Below are 19,463 nucleotides of genomic sequence, written 5' to 3' on the forward strand. Positions count from 1 at the left end.
GTGGAGCAGTAATGATGCATAGGCCCCTCACTCAGGGCTCTCTGTTTAGTCTCAGAGAGGGGGCCCTCTTTATCGCAGGGCGGAAATGTGTGTGGCTGGCATGTACAGAGCAAGGCAATTTTAGTGCCTCGATCGTGGCACCAGGGAGGAAATTACTGTGTACCTACTCTGTAGATAAACAGAATATGATGAATATCAAAGTCATCTGAAAATTGAAAATTATAAAAAAGTGATCTATACATCCTTATCGTTATCCTTCAACAGTTCTATACCCACATTACCCCTCCACCCCTCTCTATCCAGTAGTTACACAGCTCCGAGTAGGACACGAACAATCAGGTGGGTTGGGAATGAAACAGGGATGAGTATTCTAACATTGCTGATATACTAGGTAACTAGTTAGTCTACTCTGTACATATACGTATACTCGTACTCAGTAGTAGAGGAATTCAGAATCACTTTTGTCCTGAGGGCACTCGAAAGACACGTCGTGTGACCAATTAGAAATGCATTGGATCGGATCCACACAGCGGGGCTATTAGCAGGAAGTGGCGGAAGTCGATCAATGCGTATGGCCCTCTTGATACTAAGTATTGGGTAGGATCAGTTTCAGGGATTTCTTTGGTCTGACAGGTGTGCGCCACAAGTTCGTCTTAGCCCCTGGTTGAGAGATCAGCATTTCTTTTTGATGATATGGTCCAGACGCGTCTCAGTTGAAGACCCGCTCTGTGGCGGTTTCCACGGTACTGATCCACGTCAACGGAGACGGAGTACTTTGTCTAGTCAATACTAAGTATCTAAATATTACAAAGTGGGTTATTTCTATGTCTGTGCTGTCTGTTGTGTCTAGTCAGGTGGACGATCTGCATGGAAACCATAAATTAGATCGAATACATCATCTGATTCAATTCAAATTTGAATAAGCTCGTAGTGCAGAAGAACTGGTTCACATCCTACTTGTTCCTGCACTCCCTGCGTACTACATGTGCCTTTGAGCACTACCTACATCCTCAACTCTATCGCCTTTCTAACTAAAATTATCCAGATACACTGCTGTATGTCTTCGATCCTGGCCCACTACACTAAACCTAGTCCCAGACAGTGGCCTACGGAGAACAAGCTACGGAATACACCGCAAGGGAGACTGCGATGTAAATCGTGAATTCCCGGGCCTCTCCGTTGGGGCTGCATCATCGGGTCCCGACAATCCGCTAAGGATGCAAAGGACCGACGCGCGGTTACTGAGGAAACGCGTTTAAGGCTTCGGTGGAGACGCGATGCAGCCCAAGACAGAACAAATTGGGAGATCGTTTTGTTCTAATAATGGAAAGTAGGTGGTTACAGTATCAAATTCCAGTTTCCATGAACTTAATTGATGTCCCCTTTATTGATATAACTTGGTTGGTTTCCACTGACTCAGTTATGTGAGGTGAGATAGGTACGTGACGTGCTACAGGTCAACTTCTGTTCAGGAACGAGAATATGTGCAAACGTACTACTCACCCGGACTCCGTTCCGTACCTGATCGATGCTTTCCAACATTGAACATTCGGAGCGGTGTACCAGGGAGCTTCTTTCATCTCCTGGTGTTTAACAAATTCAATTCACGATCCACACCCCGATGCAGCGGACCGACCCAGTTTAACTTGACGTTCTCAGGAACCAAGCAAGGAGACTGGAAATAAATAATAATAAAATAAATAAAAGAAAGACAGAAAACAACAGGAGCGGTGACTTGACCGCCCAAGAGCAAAGGTACGAAATAGACGGGAAATCCCTGCAAAGTGATAGCAGCAGAGATCCACTCATTCTTAATCCCTGGAGCGAACTCGAGCTTGAATTCCGTTTGGAGGCCAGAGCAGCGCAGAAGTTAGGAAAACCCTACGGTGAAACCCAATAATGGATCTACAAATGGATTACATCGACTCTTCTGTAACTTTTGTCTTGACGCCCTGGGCTCCACCAATGTCCAGTGTCATTCGCAAGGAATTCTAGGAATCTCTTCCCCGGCAACCCCTGAACTTTACTGTGTACTATGTACTATGCTGCGCACCGGAAGCCGGGACCTTAGGGCCTTGGCTAGAGTCTCAAGCTCGGAGACTCCTTATCTAGCCCATGCCTGAAATTTCAATTTTACTCTTCTTGAAGAAGTCGGTGAGGGTATTCACAGTTGGCTTAGGGCTATAATCCTGGGCTAAGTATTAGCTAGAGTTAAGTGCTTATTCACCGCTTGAACACATGGCAGGATTTCCCAACGAACTGCAATGTAAATCCCAGTGGGGATATGTGATTTGGGATGTTGTCCTGCTTTGTTATGTATGAGCGGGTGACTTTTTTTTTCGTCTCATTTCTGTTCGGATCCATAAAGCGCGCTATCTCTATGCAGCACAACTTCCCGATGCTTCGACGCTCCGATGGAGCTAGCTTTATTAGGATATTGAGCTGCGTTGGGAGGAATCCCTCGCTTATGGAAGACCTGCAATCACATTACCGCATTTCGTAATATATATAAATATAATTTTTTATCCCCTATTGATCCGTTGGTTAATTCGTCATCACGGGATGGGGTCTGGTCTGGACTTTTTCACAAAATGGGAGGATATTTGGTTATGTACATGGTAGAGAGAACTTCGTATGAGTAGTACGTTGAAATCGTGTTTTCTCGAGAAAGGAACACTATGAAAGTTAAGTTGGATCGTCATGCAAATAAACCTTGATGTAGTAGATAAATTGAATTAAATACGTTCCAAGGATGACCGAAAGGGGACCGGATACATTCCCCGGTCCACGGTTTACTCCCGCGGATTCCACCAGATCGAGATTTGTGCATATTTTCATTATAGAAGTATTTAGATTATTTCTTCTCCGACTCCCGAGAATGAGAAGGGTTCTCGCGGATGTTCTTCCGAGTTTTCTCGAAGGGATGGACACTTTCTAGACGGAGATGGAGCGGAGGCCGATAAGTAGATGATGTGTACTACTACAAGTAGACACAAACTTTCTTTCCCATAATTAAACGTCTAATAACAGTTCAAGAATGGGGCGAAACTTCAAACCGGATTGGTGTCTCCCATCTGCCGAAAAACGGCACGTCCAATGAACAGAGCTGTGGAAATGTTTGAAGCTTTGAAGGTTTGCCAGAAGTGGATATTACGAGAAAGGGGGGGGGGGGGGGGGGGGGGGGGAACATACACCGTAAACACAGAATAGAAAAGGTCTAGGTCCTTATGGACAGCTGAGCGCGTTCTTCCGCATCATTCAATTCGCTTTTCACTCTGAAACATTGAAAAATGGGGCATGTTGATCATGATCAGAGGTTCCGAGGCCCTAGATACAACTGCAATTGGAGGACTTTGTCTATGAGATAATTGTGTCTCCGCCCATGGTGATCCGGTCGGTTGGTTTGTGTATGCCTCTCATGATGATTCTTGTGCCACTAAGTCTAACTGTAGGTAGCTTGGAGCTGAGATTTGCAGGCTGCAAATCAGATTCTAGGCTCCTGTCTAGGTAATATGTACGCCGTAGATGCTCATGTGGACCTGAATGCGAACTGTTCAGGGTATTGGGAGGCTCATTATTGCACCAATAGAATCATACATTCAGGTATTAGGTTGATCTTTGCTAAATAGTTTACTACTGACTTTTTAAATCACTAACTTTGGAATTAACCTTGATACGCGCAGACAACAGGTATTGCTAAGGTTGAACAACTCAAGTCGACCATCCTGCATATGTAGTCTTGAATGAGTCTGCTTCTTGGGGTGTTAAAGCCGATCAAAGATCGTGTATACCTCAGCATCAATAATATTATCCTTTAACGCTAATGTGCCTGGAGACTTGATTCTTATTGTTAGAGGATGAGATAACCCATCCTGATTGATTGGATTTGTGAATTGAAGTCCTGATTTTGTACTTTCTGGTGATTTGAAAATTTTGAAAAGATGTAGAGAACTTTGAAAGTACTCATTTTCATTTCTACTAAAAGTTTGCATCAAGCCATCTGATTAGGTATACGACTTTCTGCCGTAACAAACCTTTTTAGCTTTGTGAGACTATGTATGGATCAGCTATCTTGCGATGAAGCGGTGTAAGACTGAAGTACATGCCCTACTTGATAGTTATTGGTCGTTGGAAGAGGCATAAGTTAAGGTTACGACCTGGGTTCCCAATCTTGGAATTGAATTAGTCTCATTTAGCTAGTGAGAAGTGTTTTACCTGAGCAATTCCTCCAGGGCTTTTGTCAAATGTGGAAGGCCATAGGCTGAAGATTGAAGTGCATATGTAGTTAGAAACATACATATTTAGTAGGTACCCTCGGGCTCCATGGGTTCACTTGAGGGAGAAAGCCCTGCATTACCCAACATCACGGAAAGGTAAAAACCCCTAGATAGCCAAATGTTTATGTTGGTATATTCATATAGCCATTGATTGACATTAGGTAGATATGTAGTCGATGCGACCTCGGGGCGGGGCCTTCCAAGGTTGGAATCACCTCCGTAGTTGATTTAGGTAGACCAAATCCTTCAAATAATGATTATTTATACAGCTATTGCTATCATGAAATAAACACAGAAAGCATTGATTACTGTCAACCTTGGAATATACTTAGAGGAATATACGTGCATATTCAATAGCCCATTCAAGTGGATAGATACTATTCAGTTCAATCAGGGGTAGGAGTTCATGACAAGCAAGACTAGTATCAATGAAGCCTTGGGTAGCCAAACACGAGCTCGCTATTCAAAATAAAATTCACAGCTATACTCAATAGAGCGGAATCGGAGGACTTCAGGTACTTCACATCAAAACCCTACCATGAGCAACCCCGCCTGATGGAAGGATCATCCCTGATCTACAGGAACAGAAGGACTATTACACTTTTCTTAGGTACAGTAATTCGCATACCGCACACAGAAATAAGCGAGGGCTGCTATGACTACGAATATAGTATAATCTTCTTCAGCGTTGACCGCCATGTGGATAGAGTTAGCTATCAACTAGATAAGTCATTTAGTTAACGAGCTAAGCTCAGATGACACCTTACCACGTGGCACGATGATCGGTATCCTCTTCTTCTAGGGGTTCTAGGTCTATAGAGTAAGCAATTAGATAGTATTTTATTTGAATGACCTAGCACTGAGAAGGTTAGTGTTATTCCTTGGTTGATTTTGAGGACTAGGTGCGTTAACTGGGTATTATTACCAAGTTGGGGGCTGTACTGAATAGAGTTCCATATGGAATGAGTAAAACATGGATTCTGCGTGGTAGAAACTTAGTTTAATCTCCCCGGAGCTAAATAGATAGTTTAATACTAGAAATATACTTCAATGGAGGATTTCAGGGATCACCTATTTTACAGGTATCGAAGCTGAGTATCTTGCAGATGCAGAGCAGAGTAAGGCATCCAATGAGTATATGGTATTGGTGAGATCAAACATTCATGATTACGACGTAGCATCACGACACCTTCGAGGGATTCTAAGCACGAGCCTCGGGATCCTGCATGAATGCGGTATATTTTCCGACATTTACAAGGATAGCGAGTGTAGAATGCAGATGTATGAGTACCTCCAGGGCTACATAGTAGCTGGAGGTAGATATAACCCCTCACCTGGACAGCTTGCAAAATTAATTACACTATGCATCAACGCAGGAACGTCGGCTCGACCCCGGGAGTTTCGAGAACCGGACTTGGACGGAGACTATCTACGCCACACAGATTAATATCTGGTAATACCTTCTAGAATAGTTCTGGAGGCACTATTAGCTCCAATTACTCCTCTTTTTTTGTGTGTCATTAGTGGCTGCAATGAACTTTCATACCCCTGAGCGTGAATATTATCCGAGTCGAGAAGTACGAAGTAGTCATAGTCGTAGTTTGTACTCCGGGCTGAAAAGAACCGGAAATGTCTGTGCATTGGCCAATGCAATCCAATCAATCTTTTGACACAATGTGGACTGACGTTAGTGCATTAGCAAATCTCCACTTGATTCCGGCAGTATGGATTTGATACTCTGTGCCGCCTATCAGTTTCAAATCTAATACCCTAGATTCCAAGGAAGCTTTGTAGATTAGAGAGAAAGTACTGGACAGAGTAAAACTACTGCGATGAAGTGATAGTTCCAAGGGTTCGAAGGTTGTTGTCTGTATAGTATTACCTACAAGCCTCGACTGATCCACATGGGCGCACATTCCACTAAAAAAAACGGAACTCGCTTTAGTCTAGATCACAAAGATTCTGAGCTACCTGTGGTTGATGGATTTGGTGGATTTAAATTGTATGATGGAGATTGATCGCAGAGCTGTGGTCTTACTATATACACATAGTACTAAGTTCTGAGTACCTGGCAGTTAACGCACATAAACGTGCGTTAGATGCAATGCCGGGAGAAACGCACGTATACTGAAGTGGATAATCGAAGTAGTGGACAAGACTTAAAATAAAGTGGGATATGAAATATGAAAATAATTACCACGGTAATCATATATGTAATAATTAATTCTAATTATTATACCGGCATATTGAGCCGCGATGAATTTGTGTCCTCGTATTGTAATATTACAACAGAAGAGGAGTTGGCGCCTTATCCGTCCCGCCTCCACTCCAAATTCCCTCTTCTTCCCCCTCTAAATTGAATTACATCTACAACAATGTTCTTACTTTGACCCTTTCTCACTCTGATTTTGTGTACCGCGTACCAGCTTCCATCGATTATTCTTGAACGAGGGACACTGTATCACCAAATCACCCGGTTCTCTTTCCCCCCTCTCGATCCTCAAATCCTCAAACCATGAGCTACGGGGCACAGTGAATCCCAACCATTCGACCTCTCCTCTCTTTTCTTTCGCTCGTTTTATTCGGACTCCTCTACTCGGTTACTCTCTGATCCATGTTCGAATTCGGCGTCGTTGAGGCCGTCAATACGGGATCTACGCTTACGACTACCAAAACCGGGGCTTTTGCGACCGCTTTCGAGTACACCGACGAACAGACCACCCAACCCACAGTTACAACTCTACGGAGTAGGGGGAGTAGCGTTTCAAAACATAGCAATCCATCAAATCAATCCCCCTTGAAGATGGCTACCGGATATGCGGCCACCCCTGAGCCACCCGCGCTTTTTGTGCGGGCCATGTACGATTACGATGCTGACGACCACACCAGTCTCAGTTTCCGCCGAGGAGATATAATACAGGTTCTCAACCAACTAGAAACCGGATGGTGGGATGGAGTTATTGATAATGTCCGCGGCTGGTTCCCCAGCAATTACTGTACAATGATCACGGAGGCAGATGATTTCGGAGAGCAAATGACACAGACACACGAAGACACCGATATTAACACCGAATCCAGCTTGGATGATGATTATGGTAATAGCCACGAAGAGGAGGAGGATTTGGACTCCGAAGTGAACCAGCGCGACTCACAGTCTGCTCTACCGATAGAGAGTACCTCTGAACCCAAGGAACAGGAAGAAGCAGCATTTTGGATTCCGCAAGTCACCCCCGACGGCCGTCTATTCTATTTCAACACCCTTACTGGATACTCGACCCACGAAATGCCATTTGAGAATCCGACTTCAACAGACGAGAGTGGTCCTGACCGTACCCACTTCTTTGTCCCTGAGCAGACTCGACCGCCTCCTGAGTTGATGGCGCGCGGATTTGAGCGAGATGAAGATGATTATGACGGCTCGGCTTCTGAGGCAGAAGGAGAATCGCTTATGCTGAGTAGCTCTCATGACTCTCTGTCTCGTCATCGTCAATCCCTCATTGATGGTGTGTCTCCTGCTACCTCTATGGATTCGTTGTACCCCCCTGGACCGAAAGATTCCAAGACATTGCAGACAAACAAGAGCCCGTCATTTAGCAGCAACGGGGGAACTAGTACTAGCAAATTCATCACTGAAAGCTTCTCTCGACCTTCAATTTCCTCCGGTACTCCTCAACACTTTGTGGATGATGGTGTTGCGTCACCAGTCACTTGGCCTGCCCTCGTGGACAACATGCGATCAGCCATTGACGCCTACCGCAAGGCTCTCTATCGCCATGAACGATCTGAGTATGTAAGAAGGGCGGAGGATATCTCCGATCATCTGCGCATGCTCTTGGCAGCTGGATCTGACACAACTGATAACCATTCCGGCAACCCCTCGATCATTTCCACCAATAAGGCGCTGTACCCTTACTTCCGGGACACGATGTCGAAATTCTCCAAGTTGGTTCTCTCGTCACATATCGCAGCCGCCGATTGGCCCAGTCTCGACTCTGAAAATAAATGCCTGTTGGAGGCCGACGGTGTCATGCAGGGAGTATACGGTTATGTGGACGTTGCCCGCCAGCAGCGCGGGGACAGCATTCACCGGATCATTCCTGGGTTTGTTAATGGTAGTGTGTGTGGTGGCAGTTGGCAAAATAACGGCGTCACTTTGAATAATGCTGGCCCGACGTCCTTCCTTGCACCTGAGGGCGATGCGCGAGCCGAACCTTCAGTCACTCTTGATAATAAGCTCCTCGATCAGGTTGATATCCTCCGGAGGTCCTTTGTGGGTTGTGTTCGTCGACTGGAGGAGCGATTAACCATGGACCAAAAGATCGTCACACACCCAGAGCACTCAGAGTTCGCGGATGATGTTGCCGTTGCAGCGATCAAGGTCCTTAATCAATTCAAACCCTGGATTGAGATTATTGAATCGGTCAACCTTGTCCCTCTTGGCACAACCTTCCAGAATCCTCAATTGGTAGATTTCAGCTTGCAAAAGCAACGAGTGTACGATGGAGTTGGAGATTTCATCGTAACCACCCAGGCAATTTCCGCTCCTCTATCTGACGAGTGGTCGGAGTTACGCGGTGATTCTCTCGAAGATCGTATCACTGCCTTGCGACTTGTGATTAAACAGTTGGAGAACTACGTCTCTCAGATAGGTTTCTCGCTAGCCTTGCTCCTGGAGCAAATTCCCGACGATACCCTTCGAAGCGAAAGCCGCTTGGACGAAGAAGACGAGCGACTCAGCAACGGTACGCACAGCCGCAGTGGATCTCAAAGCAATATCGCCGAAGAGTCGATTGGCATTCCGTCTTCTTACGCCCTCGGCAAGGGTAACAAGGTGCGGCGCAACATGGACAAGGCCCAGAGATTCTTCGGCCAGGCACCACCTGCAACGGTTACCCGCGAGCCACAGATCCGGGAGCCTGTCAAAGAGCCCGAGGAGACTCCATGGTACTTGAACATGGATCACGAGGGCGAGGTGTTTTACGATACTAAAGGAGATGTACCCATGCTTAAATGTGGAACATTGGCTGGTTTGGTAGAACATCTTACGCGCCACGACAAGCTCGATGCATCCTTCAACAACACTTTCCTTCTCACCTATCGCTCATTCACCTCCGCAACCGAACTCTTTGAACTTCTCGTGCAGCGCTTCAATGTCCAGCCTCCATTTGGGTTGAATTCAGATGAAATGCAAGTGTGGATTGATCGGAAACAAAAACCTATAAGATTCCGCGTAGTCAACATTCTCAAGAGTTGGTTTGACCATTTCTGGATGGAGCCCAATGATGAAGTGAATATGCAACTTATGCGACGGGTACATTCGTTTACGAAGGAATCAGTCGCTACTACCAAGACTCTTGGTGCTCCTGCACTACTTACTGTCGTTGAGCAACGACTGCGTGGCCAGGACACCAGTGGCAAGCGACTTGTACCTACCCAAAACGTCGCAGCACCACCACCAATCGTTCCGAAGAACATGAAGAAGCTCAAGTTCCTCGATATTGATGCTACAGAGTTTGCCCGACAGTTGACTATCGTCGAGTCGCGTCTTTATTCTAAAATTCGACCTACAGAGTGTTTGAATAAGACCTGGCAGAAGAAAGTTGGCCCTGAGGAGCCAGAGCCGGCTGCTAATGTCAAGGCTCTGATTTTGCACTCCAACCAGTTGACAAATTGGGTGGCTGAAATGATCTTGACACAAAGCGATGTCAAGAAGCGTGTAGGCGTTATCAAGCACTTTGTCAACGTTGCTGACGTATGTGTTCTTTCTTTATATCCATTACAGTACCATGCTAACATTACATAGAAATGTCGCTCGCTCAACAATTACTCCACCCTAACATCTATCATCTCTGCTCTTGGAACCGCTCCCATTCATCGCCTTGGTCGCACTTGGAGCCAAGTCAGCGGCCGTACTCATGCAATTCTTGAGCAGATGCGTCGCCTTATGGCAAGCACAAAGAATTTTGGCGAGTATCGCGAGACCCTGCATCTTGCCAATCCTCCTTGTATTCCATTTTTTGGTGAGATCAACAAGCACCAAGTGATATGGTGCCTCCCTCATACATGTACTTGTAGCTGACCATTCATATAGGTGTCTATCTCACAGATTTGACTTTTATTGAGGATGGTATCCCATCTCTTACGCCATCTGAACTTATCAACTTCAACAAGAGAGCGAAGACTGCAGAGGTTATCCGGGACATCCAGCAGTATCAGAACGTCCCCTATCTCCTTCAACCCGTACCGGAACTACAGGATTATATCCTCAGTAATCTTCAAGCTGCCGGTGATGTTCACGACATGTATGACCGAAGTCTCGAGATCGAGCCTAGAGAACGTGAAGATGAGAAAATCACAAGGTACGAAGCCGCAAACAAAGAGTCTAAAACCTCGATGTATTTTGCAAGCACCGTCGCAAGAATGCGATAATTTTTTTTTTTTCTTTCTCCCCCGGACCCCCTTTTATTTCCATTTGAGTTGGTGTTTTTTGTGGCATTTTTTGGCGATACCCAAATTTGATCTCATACTCTTACTTTCCTTATGAGGGCAAAGATGCTCGTGTTTTGAAACATTTTGGGATCCTTGAGACTAACTTCTTTTGATTCTGAAACCCGTAGATTACTCTCTGAGTCCGGTTTCCTGTAGTGGCTCTACGATCTGCAGGATGTGTCCGATCTAGGTGATCTATCGTCACATTCAATATCAATTCTTCCAATCAAATCGGCCCGAAATACTCAAGTCATCGATTTCCCGCCCGTTCCGCTTTTCCGCGACATGCAGCGGCTCAGGTTTCCCATTCTGGGTAATTATGGAGTCCTTAACGCCCAATTGTGCCAAATCCATGCAATCAATCTCCGCATCGTTACATCCACAACCTTCATGCAATGAAACATGCAATCTATCATTTGATCTGATATTCCAACTTCATACCCCACCACGCCACCTTTCATGCAGCAGCATACATTCGATTCCAACTGCAGCGATTTCCTTCCTTTCTCTTCTTTCTTTCTTCTTCCATTCGATATAAATTTTTCACCTGACATAGACCTTTAAACGAAGATTTGCCTTCTTTTTGGCATTCCGTTAATTTGCTGCAACTTGGAACCTCTCAAACCATACCCTGAGTTCAACACATTTCGATTGTCACACATACCAGCTATGTTTTCGATGTACATTTTTTGACTATACATATTCTCATTTTTTTTGTCGAAATATCCTGGAGATGCAACGAACCCTTAATCTGAGGGAACTTTATGTTGTTTACTTCAGTGTTGACGTCTTTTCTAATGATAAATGTCACTGTTCTGTTCTTATCATCTTTCTTTCTTTCGTACTCCTTGAATACTACGACTGTGGCTCTAGCTCTATATTAGGTCGATCTATACCCCGAACTACTCCATAACTATCTCAAGAAAAATCAATACGACGTGATAGACATCTATATTTTAGACTTTTTAGAGTTCTTAGCGCGAATTTAACTATGTATGAGGAGAGTGAGCTCTAATTTGGACATTTAGTTTTGCATTTGAGACTTTTAAATGCTCTATGCTCATGTGTATGGGCCCCATCTAGATCGACTTGCCAAGCACTGGTTTAAGTATGAGTAGTAAACGTAACGGTCGTAGCGACATCAAGTGACATCAGTAACATCTATGAGATGAACTCCCCTGCGCCAATCATGCCGGATAGAGGGAGAGAGAGGGAAATGATCTAGACGGTTGGAGCGGATTTATTTCCGACATCCTTGAATAGCTTCAACTTCACATCGGACGCCACAAGACCTTTGACCTCCTCCGATACGATCCGCTGCCCTCCACGAACAACCTTATCCAACTGCCCATTTCGATTGTGCTTGCGTCCCGTCGTATCTGTTTTGAAGTATGGTGCGACTGCTTGTACCGCAGTTGTATTTGCTCCAGCATTGCGGATCTTTTGGCTGAGATCGACTATCTGCTTGCTACCGAAGTCGCGGGACGTAAACAATGGACTTTGACTGAGAGTTGCAACCCAGTACTTATTCCACAACAGTGACAAGAGTTCTGAATCGAGTGTGCTCTTGAAATGGGTCGTTTCGAGAGAGTAATACTTGTTTGCATGTGCGCCAAAGTCCTCCGCCTTGCCAAGTGGGATAGTCTGATACTCATCATCCTGCACAGCGCCTCTAGGCGGCGTATAGTTGTCAGGGAAAGTACGGAAAGCCCCAATCTCAACCTTGCCAGCAGAGATGGTACGGTCCGGATCAATAACGACAGCAACGAATGGCCCAGACATCTGCTGCGTAGCCTGCGTCGCGACATCGATTCCAGAAAGCCAGCATCCATAGCCCGGATGACTATGGTACCATCCGACAGCATTATCCATGCGTCCAGCATCTCGACACGACTGCAGATAAGACACCATGTACTCGTTTGCCTCATCTTGGGCATTGACGCGGGTCTCTGTGCCTTCGACCGGTAACCGGAACGCGTCTGTAACTACGAATGTTTCCTCCAGGATATAGCCTTGCATTAGACCCATAACCTCGAGATTGCCGCCTGATCGAGCGTGCATCACCATTTTCAGTAGTGCTGACGCGGCAATGCGGACGGATTTGAAGTATTGCGGGTCTTTGGCCCAGGGACGTGCCGTGTTCAGAGCCTTTTGTTTAGCTTCATCATATTGGTAGAGAGCATCACGTTGTGGATCGAACACGCTGATTGCGTTCGAGAGCTCTGCTCATTTGTTAGCTACCATTTAAGCTTTATCCAATAAGTCCACCATGAGACCTACCCCATGACTGCTGTGCAGCCTCCATTTCGATCGGTAATTGGATTTAAAGCAGATGTCAGATCAGCTAAAAGGCTAATCGTGGATAGAGGGGAAACTTGGAGCTTCAACAGCCAGCATGACAGTGGAGAAAGGCGGTGGGGGGATAGACTTTGGCAGAAACTAAGGCGGTGAAAACGGAGGGGGTTGTTCGGCTTCTTGGAAAAAGGATGTTAGTCAGCCGTTGCCCTAGACGACGATCTGCTCCAAACATAACTGCGGGATTCGTTGATTGAGCCTGCAATCATCCAAGTTCAGCTTCGGCCCGTCCCACTCATAAACATAAGATCCCACGCTCAACTCCCTGATCCATGTCTTGCTTCTGACAAACCCTCCGCAAGCCACTCTCCTTTTATTATTGTTTGTTGTTGCCATAGCGTCCGGACGCGGTGGATCCTCTGTTCAATCCACGTAGACGCAGTAGTTCGCCGACTGCACGAACCACTTTCCTTGTTCCCGAATCCGCCGCCCTCATCGTCGCTCAAGAGGGTCTTTGATAGTTATGGCCGTGGATACAAGCTACCTGACCACTCAGGTCAACAATATTGTGGAGCAGCTCCATGGCATCTTTGATGACATTGGGATTCCTACTCGCGAGCGCGAGTGTCGCGAGTCAGAGGTAAATTGACTCTTCCCCGAGACTTATCATTGGATTGCCTTGATGCTGACTTGGACAACAGCTTTTTAGCGCTTTATCGGATACCTTGAATAACCACCTGAAACTTGTTGATGGGTAAGTCGCAGTGCGGAACAAATCATAATTAGGGTGAATGACTAATTTGGAGTTACTCTGCAGTGAAAAAAAGACATGACAAAAGAAGCGCAGCGCTTAATTACCGCAATTCAACAAATGGAGGCCTCCCTCGGCGACGAGAAGGCCAATGGCCAGTTCGAGCTTAACAGCGAGGAACTTCGCGTTACATATCCACTCAACCGCTGCATCGCAAGCTTGCGCGAGAAAAGTGAATTCATGGCCAAGCTGCATCGCGAGCGATTTGAGCAAGTGAAGAGTAGGTTTGCGACGACCGTTCAGACTGTTCTTGACACTGACATTTTTCACAGAGCTTGTCGAGGCTTTGGAATCATATTCCTCCCACATTGAAGACTCATTCCTTACACTCGAACTCCCTCCCACTGCTCCGGGATCGACCATTCCCCCGAGCTTTGATTTATCACCCGCCTATGTTACTGCTCTGGATGCTGAATTCACACGTGTTTATGAAGAATATCACCGCCGCATTGACTTTGTCCAGTCATGCTCTGAGGAAATTATTACTATGTGGGCAGAGCTGGGTACACCGCAAGTGCAAACAGACTCAAACATTGTTAAGAATTATCGTGAGTCTCCAGAGCAGCTGGGACTCCATGAAGCCGACCTCGCCAATCTGATGAGCAAGCGAGATAGATTGATCGAAGAGAAGAAGGCTCGCGAACGCAAGATTAAGGAACTCCGCACTACAGTCGAGAGTCTGTGGGAGCGTTTCGGCGTCGAAGAAGCTGATCGTAAGGCATTCTTGTCTGCTAACCGTGGTTGTGGCTATCGCACAATCAATGAATTTGAGGAAGAGCTGGCTCGCCTCAACGAGTTGAAGCGACAAAATATGCACCTCTTTGTCGAGGATGCTCGCTGCCGCTTGCAGGAGCTTTGGGATGGTCTCTTCTTTTCTGAGGAGGAAATGCTCGACTTTACTCCTGCCTTCTCTGATGTGTACAGTGATGCTTTGCTTGAGGCTCACGATGCCGAGATTGCGCGATTGGAGACTCTGAAAGAGCAACGTGCTTCTACTCTTGAGATGATTGAGAGACACCGTAGCCTACTGGCAGAACGTGATGCCTTGAACACGTCAAGCCAGGACGCTTCGCGACTCATGGCCCGCGGTAACAAGGGCGAGAAGCGCGATCCAGGCAAGCTGCTGCGCGAGGAGAAAATGCGCAAGCGTATTGCCAAGGAGTTCCCTAAGCTTGAAGTTGAGCTGCGCAAGGAGCTGGAGCGATGGGAGGATGAATATGGCCGACCATTCCTCGTCCATGGAGAACGGTACCTTGACAGCTTGACTGAAGCCGTAGCAAAGCCTCCTCCTCGCTCCAAGACACCCTCTGCGCCTTCCTCTACAAATAAAGCGTCTCTCGCAAGGCAGCAATCTGTTACTCGACCCACCAGCTCTATACGTGGACCGGCTCCTGCTCGTCCCCCCAGCTCTATGCGCGGACCGACACCTGCTCGGCCTGCTAGCTCTTTGCGTGGCCCTCCTCGCTCTGCGACCAAAACCCCAACTGGTGGCTTGTATAAGCATAGTACTATTGGCTACGCTGGCTCGAGATCAGGAGCTAACTCTCCTTCTAAACTCCCAGCTCGCGCTCCATTGAGCAACTTGCCTTATGGTAACAACTCCCCGGAGCGGAAAACTGAGCCTGCAGCGTACTCCACCACCACCACCATAAAAGGCAAGATGGGACCTCCGCCAAGAATGCGTGCTTTAACTGTTGAGTCAAAGGATCGCCATGCACACTTGAAGGAGCTCCCGCGGTGCAATAGCGCCATGTCTAGCGTCTTTGTGCGGCCGGTCAGCCCCGAAGATGCTTATGATGACCGCCAGCGCGCAGTGATGTCGGTAATGTCAAACTCACATCGGTCAGGGGTCTACTCCCACTCTTCCCAATCCTCCTTGTCCTCCATCTCCTTGGCCTCCTCCCAAATGAGCTACCCACGTGCCAACACATACCTCCAACATGCACCACCACCTCCCGCTCTCCGTCAGACCTCGACGAACTCAAGCTCATCTGCCACCAACACAGTCACCTCCGGGTCTGAGAACTGGGAGACCTTTGACGATGGCTCAGAGTCAGAAGCAGATGCTAGCGATATCTACTACGCTAAGATGCGCGCTGCTCATGGCAAGCGATATGCTCCCGAAGATGCCATGGACATGATGGGCAAAAAAAGCAGGGGCATTCGAAGTGTCAGCCCGGATGGTCCCCATCCTGGTCAGGTGCTCCGTGTTGCAGGTAGTGATAATGACTGGTCTGAGGACTTTGAAACCTATTAGCTATGCCATATGACACTCTAATCTTTTGGCAATCTTCTTCACTTCATTGCACTTTATTTTGACGCCGCTTCAGAAAACCAAGCCGCATTCATGCAAATCGCTTGGTTAATTGATGATCTCAAGATCGGACTCTGCTCGGCTCACGACTTACGGCTCACGATACATGTTCACGATGCCTTATTGTTGAGCTTTTACCGTTCAGATTCCCTAATGGGTCGGTCTCTTTCCCGCTCTTTTCGATCGGCATTCTATTCGCTGATCTGATCTTGATTTTTCCCTTTCCTTGTTCAAAATTCAGAATTCAAAACATGTCTCCACTGTTAATGATCTATTTTTCTTTCTGAACCTCATCAAAGTCCAGTGGAATTTTTCCAGCTGGGACGACTTTAGCACTTATTTTCCCCTTTTCCTTTGGTCTGGCTGGCATGGTGTTATTTATTTTATTTCTTTCTTGTATGGTCTTATGGTGCTGGTTTCCATTCTTATTCCCTTGAGGTGCAGCTTCTCTTGTTTCTTTTACTGTGTACGTCTGCTAGTGAACTACAGCTTTGTTCATAATCTTACTAGCGGATTTACAAAATCTCTTTCTATCGTAGTGTTTGGTCCTGTAGCAGTAGAAACTGGTAGTTAGTCCGTAAGCCTTGGGATCGAAGCATCTCTTTTGTACTGATGAGCGAGAGGGATTTGTTCACAACGCCTTCCTTAATAAGATATCGACATTACAGGCCTCAATACCTTCAAGGGGAGAAAGTGACTGGTATTTATATTCGCCAAAAAGTATTATCACACCTGGGCACCATCCAAGTTTCATGTGCAGTATTTGTTTGACGATTTTTGGAGTCGGTGTCCCTTCCAAGGTCAATGTTTATCAATTGAATTATGGACTGATATGATATAGAATGGGAATAGGTAATTGTACAATCGATCGTAATATACTATTTCCCAGGAGCAAGAGACCCCATCCAACTACGATCATCGTTCTCTTGAGACTTGGAGGATTTGGGCACACGCTTTCCAACAGATGGAACAAGATCTTGCGTCAAAATTTTCGCATCTTGAAGTCTTCGTACAGTCTCGTCTCTACCCAGGATCGTCATAGTCTCGGGAATCCCAGGGCCCGGAGCCGAGGCAGATAGTGCCCAGCGGAGATAATGATACAACTCCTTTTTGAAGAGCTTATTTGCGGAAACAGGTGCGTCACTCTCGGATAGCAGGACAGCGTCGGAGCCGTCGTAGGAGTTTATATTGAAGCGGTGCATTTCCTCCGTCCAGTGGGAGGGTGGTACAAGGGAAAGAGCGGCTGCTGCGGTGTGAAGCGCTTGTATGGGAACTGCGGCCGATGTACTTATGTATGTTTCCCGGTTCAGCTCGGTGGTGAAAAAAGTTGCATTGCGCGCTGTGAAGTCTGATGCCGTGGTGTAAGACTTGGCATCGGCACGAAGGAGAGGGGTGATGTATTCGGCGAGTGTACGGTTTTGAAGAAGAGGGGCACTAAATTAAGTGAGTCTGGTGAGTTTATTCAATGTCATCAGGTTGTGATCTTACAAGGTCGTTGGTGGGTGACTTTCTTCGACGCTGGCTTTTACTTTGTTGACGAGGTCTTCAAATTCGGGACCCCCATTTGTGGCAAATCTTTGGGCGTGAGCTTTTTGTAGGAACCACATTTTTTCGAAGGCCACTACAGTGTTGCCACGAGTGATCTTGAGGTTGAACTGGGAGGTCTGTTAGTATTAGAACGGGAGCGAATAGAAATGGTGAAAGTATACAATCTTTTCGAGCTCCTCAAGGCTGAAAATATCAGATTTTTGAGTATGAGACCAGCCTAGGAGCGATGCAAAGTTGACCAAAGTGGCTGGCATGATCCCTTGTCCGTCTTTAAATGAAGAGAGGTCGATGTCTGCGTTTCGTTTGCTCAGTTTCTGCCCCGACTTATCGACAAGCAGAGGAACATGACCGAATCGCGGTGGTTCCCATTTGAATGCATTATATAAAGCCATATGCATAGGCGTAGATGACATCCACTCCTGTATAGATATGAGCAGTTACCCTTGAATAAAGTATTGAAATAAGCCTACCGTTCCCCGAATGACATGGGTAATCTTCATGGAATGATCATCCACCACATTAGCCAGATGGTATGTCGGGTGTCCATCCGACTTCAACAGAATCGGATCATCATATACTCGATCGATAAAGTCCAGTTTGTTACTGTTCGGTTTATTCTGACCAGTCTTGCCGTAGACTAGGTCATTGAACATGGGATATCCCTCCACCTTCAGCCGGACCACATGTGCCTCTCCTTTGGAAGCTCTATCCGCAGATTGCTCGGATGAAATGTCTGCGCATGTTCTGTCGTAGCCAGGGGCCAGTCCAGCCTGACTTCGGTGACGCGCATGAGAATCGAGACGCTCCGAGGAGCAGAAACACCGGTAGGCATGGCCATCAGAGATCAGCTTGTCGGCATGAGATCGATACAATGCTGTTCGTTCTGACTACAAGAAAAGTTAGTTAACTATATTTGAGTCATGGTAGGTGTAACGCCTTACCTGTCTATACGGTCCATATGGGCCACCAACAACGGGACCTTGCCACCGCAGTCAGCTTTGTGTAAGCTGGGTGAATTATCCAAGCATACCTTCATCCCAGTGTAGCCCTGCCCATTGTAGATCATCGTACAATCTTTGCTCTGCGCCAGGAATTGTTCGTTTCTATGCGTCGATTAGCAATTGATCACACCACCCTAAAACGCGAAAAACCCCACGAACCGCATCGGTATCTTCAATGCGCAGCAAAAACTGGCCACCTGTCCGTTTCGCGAGAAGGTAATTGAAAAGCGCAGTCCGTAGAGATCCAAGGTGAAGGTATCCAGTCGGTGAGGGCGCAAAACGTGTGCGGGCAGGGGCATCAGGTAGGTTGGTTGTTTTGGCCTTGCGTACTTGCGCGCCAACGCTCGAATGCGCTCTGCATTGGGTGCAAGTCCAAGATCGTCGGGCAAAGAGCCCTGGATGAGTTCTCATTGAAATTTAATTGTAGAATTGAACTGGCCTTAAAATTGGGGCAGGACAATCTGGCGCGGGTTTTATTTTGCGGAGGTTCGTTCGCTCCGCGCGACTTCCGAACAAAATTTGAAACTCCGCTTCATCATTTCACATTAACTACACACCCACCTTCTCCCATCTTTTGGCTTGTTTTACTTCTTATTTTTTGCATTTTGATCGATTTTCTTCCCTCTTCCAACCTTTTCTCTAAAGCACTCAAACCCACAATCGGGTTTTTAGTCAGCAGTAAGTGCTTTACTTCACTGTGAATATTTTTCCTATGTTGTTGCGGTTTA

At 46.6% G+C, this 19,463-nt stretch overlaps 5 protein-coding genes across 5 annotated transcripts; 3 read left to right on the forward strand and 2 right to left on the reverse strand.

The window, feature by feature from the left end:
• Window positions 1-5,415: 5,415 nt before the first annotated feature.
• N7495_006287 (uncharacterized protein) lies at window positions 5,416-5,724 on the forward strand (the record flags this gene model as incomplete). The annotated part of the gene is made up of 1 exon (XM_057208938.1): window positions 5,416-5,724. The coding sequence occupies one exon, from the start codon at window positions 5,416-5,418 to the stop codon at window positions 5,722-5,724; it is 309 nt and encodes a 102-aa protein (XP_057062712.1).
• A 1,167-nt stretch (window positions 5,725-6,891) lies between these two features.
• Window positions 6,892-10,706, forward strand: N7495_006288 (putative cell division control protein Cdc25; the record flags this gene model as incomplete). Its single annotated transcript, XM_057208939.1, has 3 exons — window positions 6,892-10,029; window positions 10,081-10,297; window positions 10,369-10,706. 3 exons carry the CDS (start codon window positions 6,892-6,894, stop codon window positions 10,704-10,706), a joined length of 3,693 nt encoding a protein of 1,230 aa, XP_057062713.1.
• A 1,281-nt stretch (window positions 10,707-11,987) lies between these two features.
• Window positions 11,988-13,071, reverse strand: N7495_006289 (Mov34/MPN/PAD-1 family protein; the record flags this gene model as incomplete). Its single annotated transcript, XM_057208940.1, has 2 exons — window positions 11,988-12,988; window positions 13,047-13,071. The coding sequence occupies 2 exons, from the start codon at window positions 13,069-13,071 to the stop codon at window positions 11,988-11,990; spliced, it is 1,026 nt and encodes a 341-aa protein (XP_057062714.1).
• A 513-nt stretch (window positions 13,072-13,584) lies between these two features.
• On the forward strand, window positions 13,585-16,129 carry N7495_006290 (putative microtubule associated protein (Ase1); the record flags this gene model as incomplete). Its single annotated transcript, XM_057208941.1, has 3 exons — window positions 13,585-13,701; window positions 13,909-14,092; window positions 14,145-16,129. The coding sequence occupies 3 exons, from the start codon at window positions 13,585-13,587 to the stop codon at window positions 16,127-16,129; spliced, it is 2,286 nt and encodes a 761-aa protein (XP_057062715.1).
• A 935-nt stretch (window positions 16,130-17,064) lies between these two features.
• N7495_006291 (glutamate--tRNA ligase MSE1) lies at window positions 17,065-19,146 on the reverse strand (the record flags this gene model as incomplete). Its single annotated transcript, XM_057208942.1, has 7 exons — window positions 17,065-17,620; window positions 17,675-17,841; window positions 17,896-18,153; window positions 18,205-18,621; window positions 18,676-18,713; window positions 18,765-18,837; window positions 18,895-19,146. 7 exons carry the CDS (start codon window positions 19,144-19,146, stop codon window positions 17,065-17,067), a joined length of 1,761 nt encoding a protein of 586 aa, XP_057062716.1.
• Window positions 19,147-19,463: the final 317 nt, after the last annotated feature.

This window comes from Penicillium taxi (genome assembly GCF_028828555.1).
Source record: "Penicillium taxi strain IBT 34144 chromosome Unknown utg000004l_segment0_segment0, whole genome shotgun sequence".
NCBI classification, from domain to species: domain Eukaryota; kingdom Fungi; phylum Ascomycota; class Eurotiomycetes; order Eurotiales; family Aspergillaceae; genus Penicillium; species Penicillium taxi.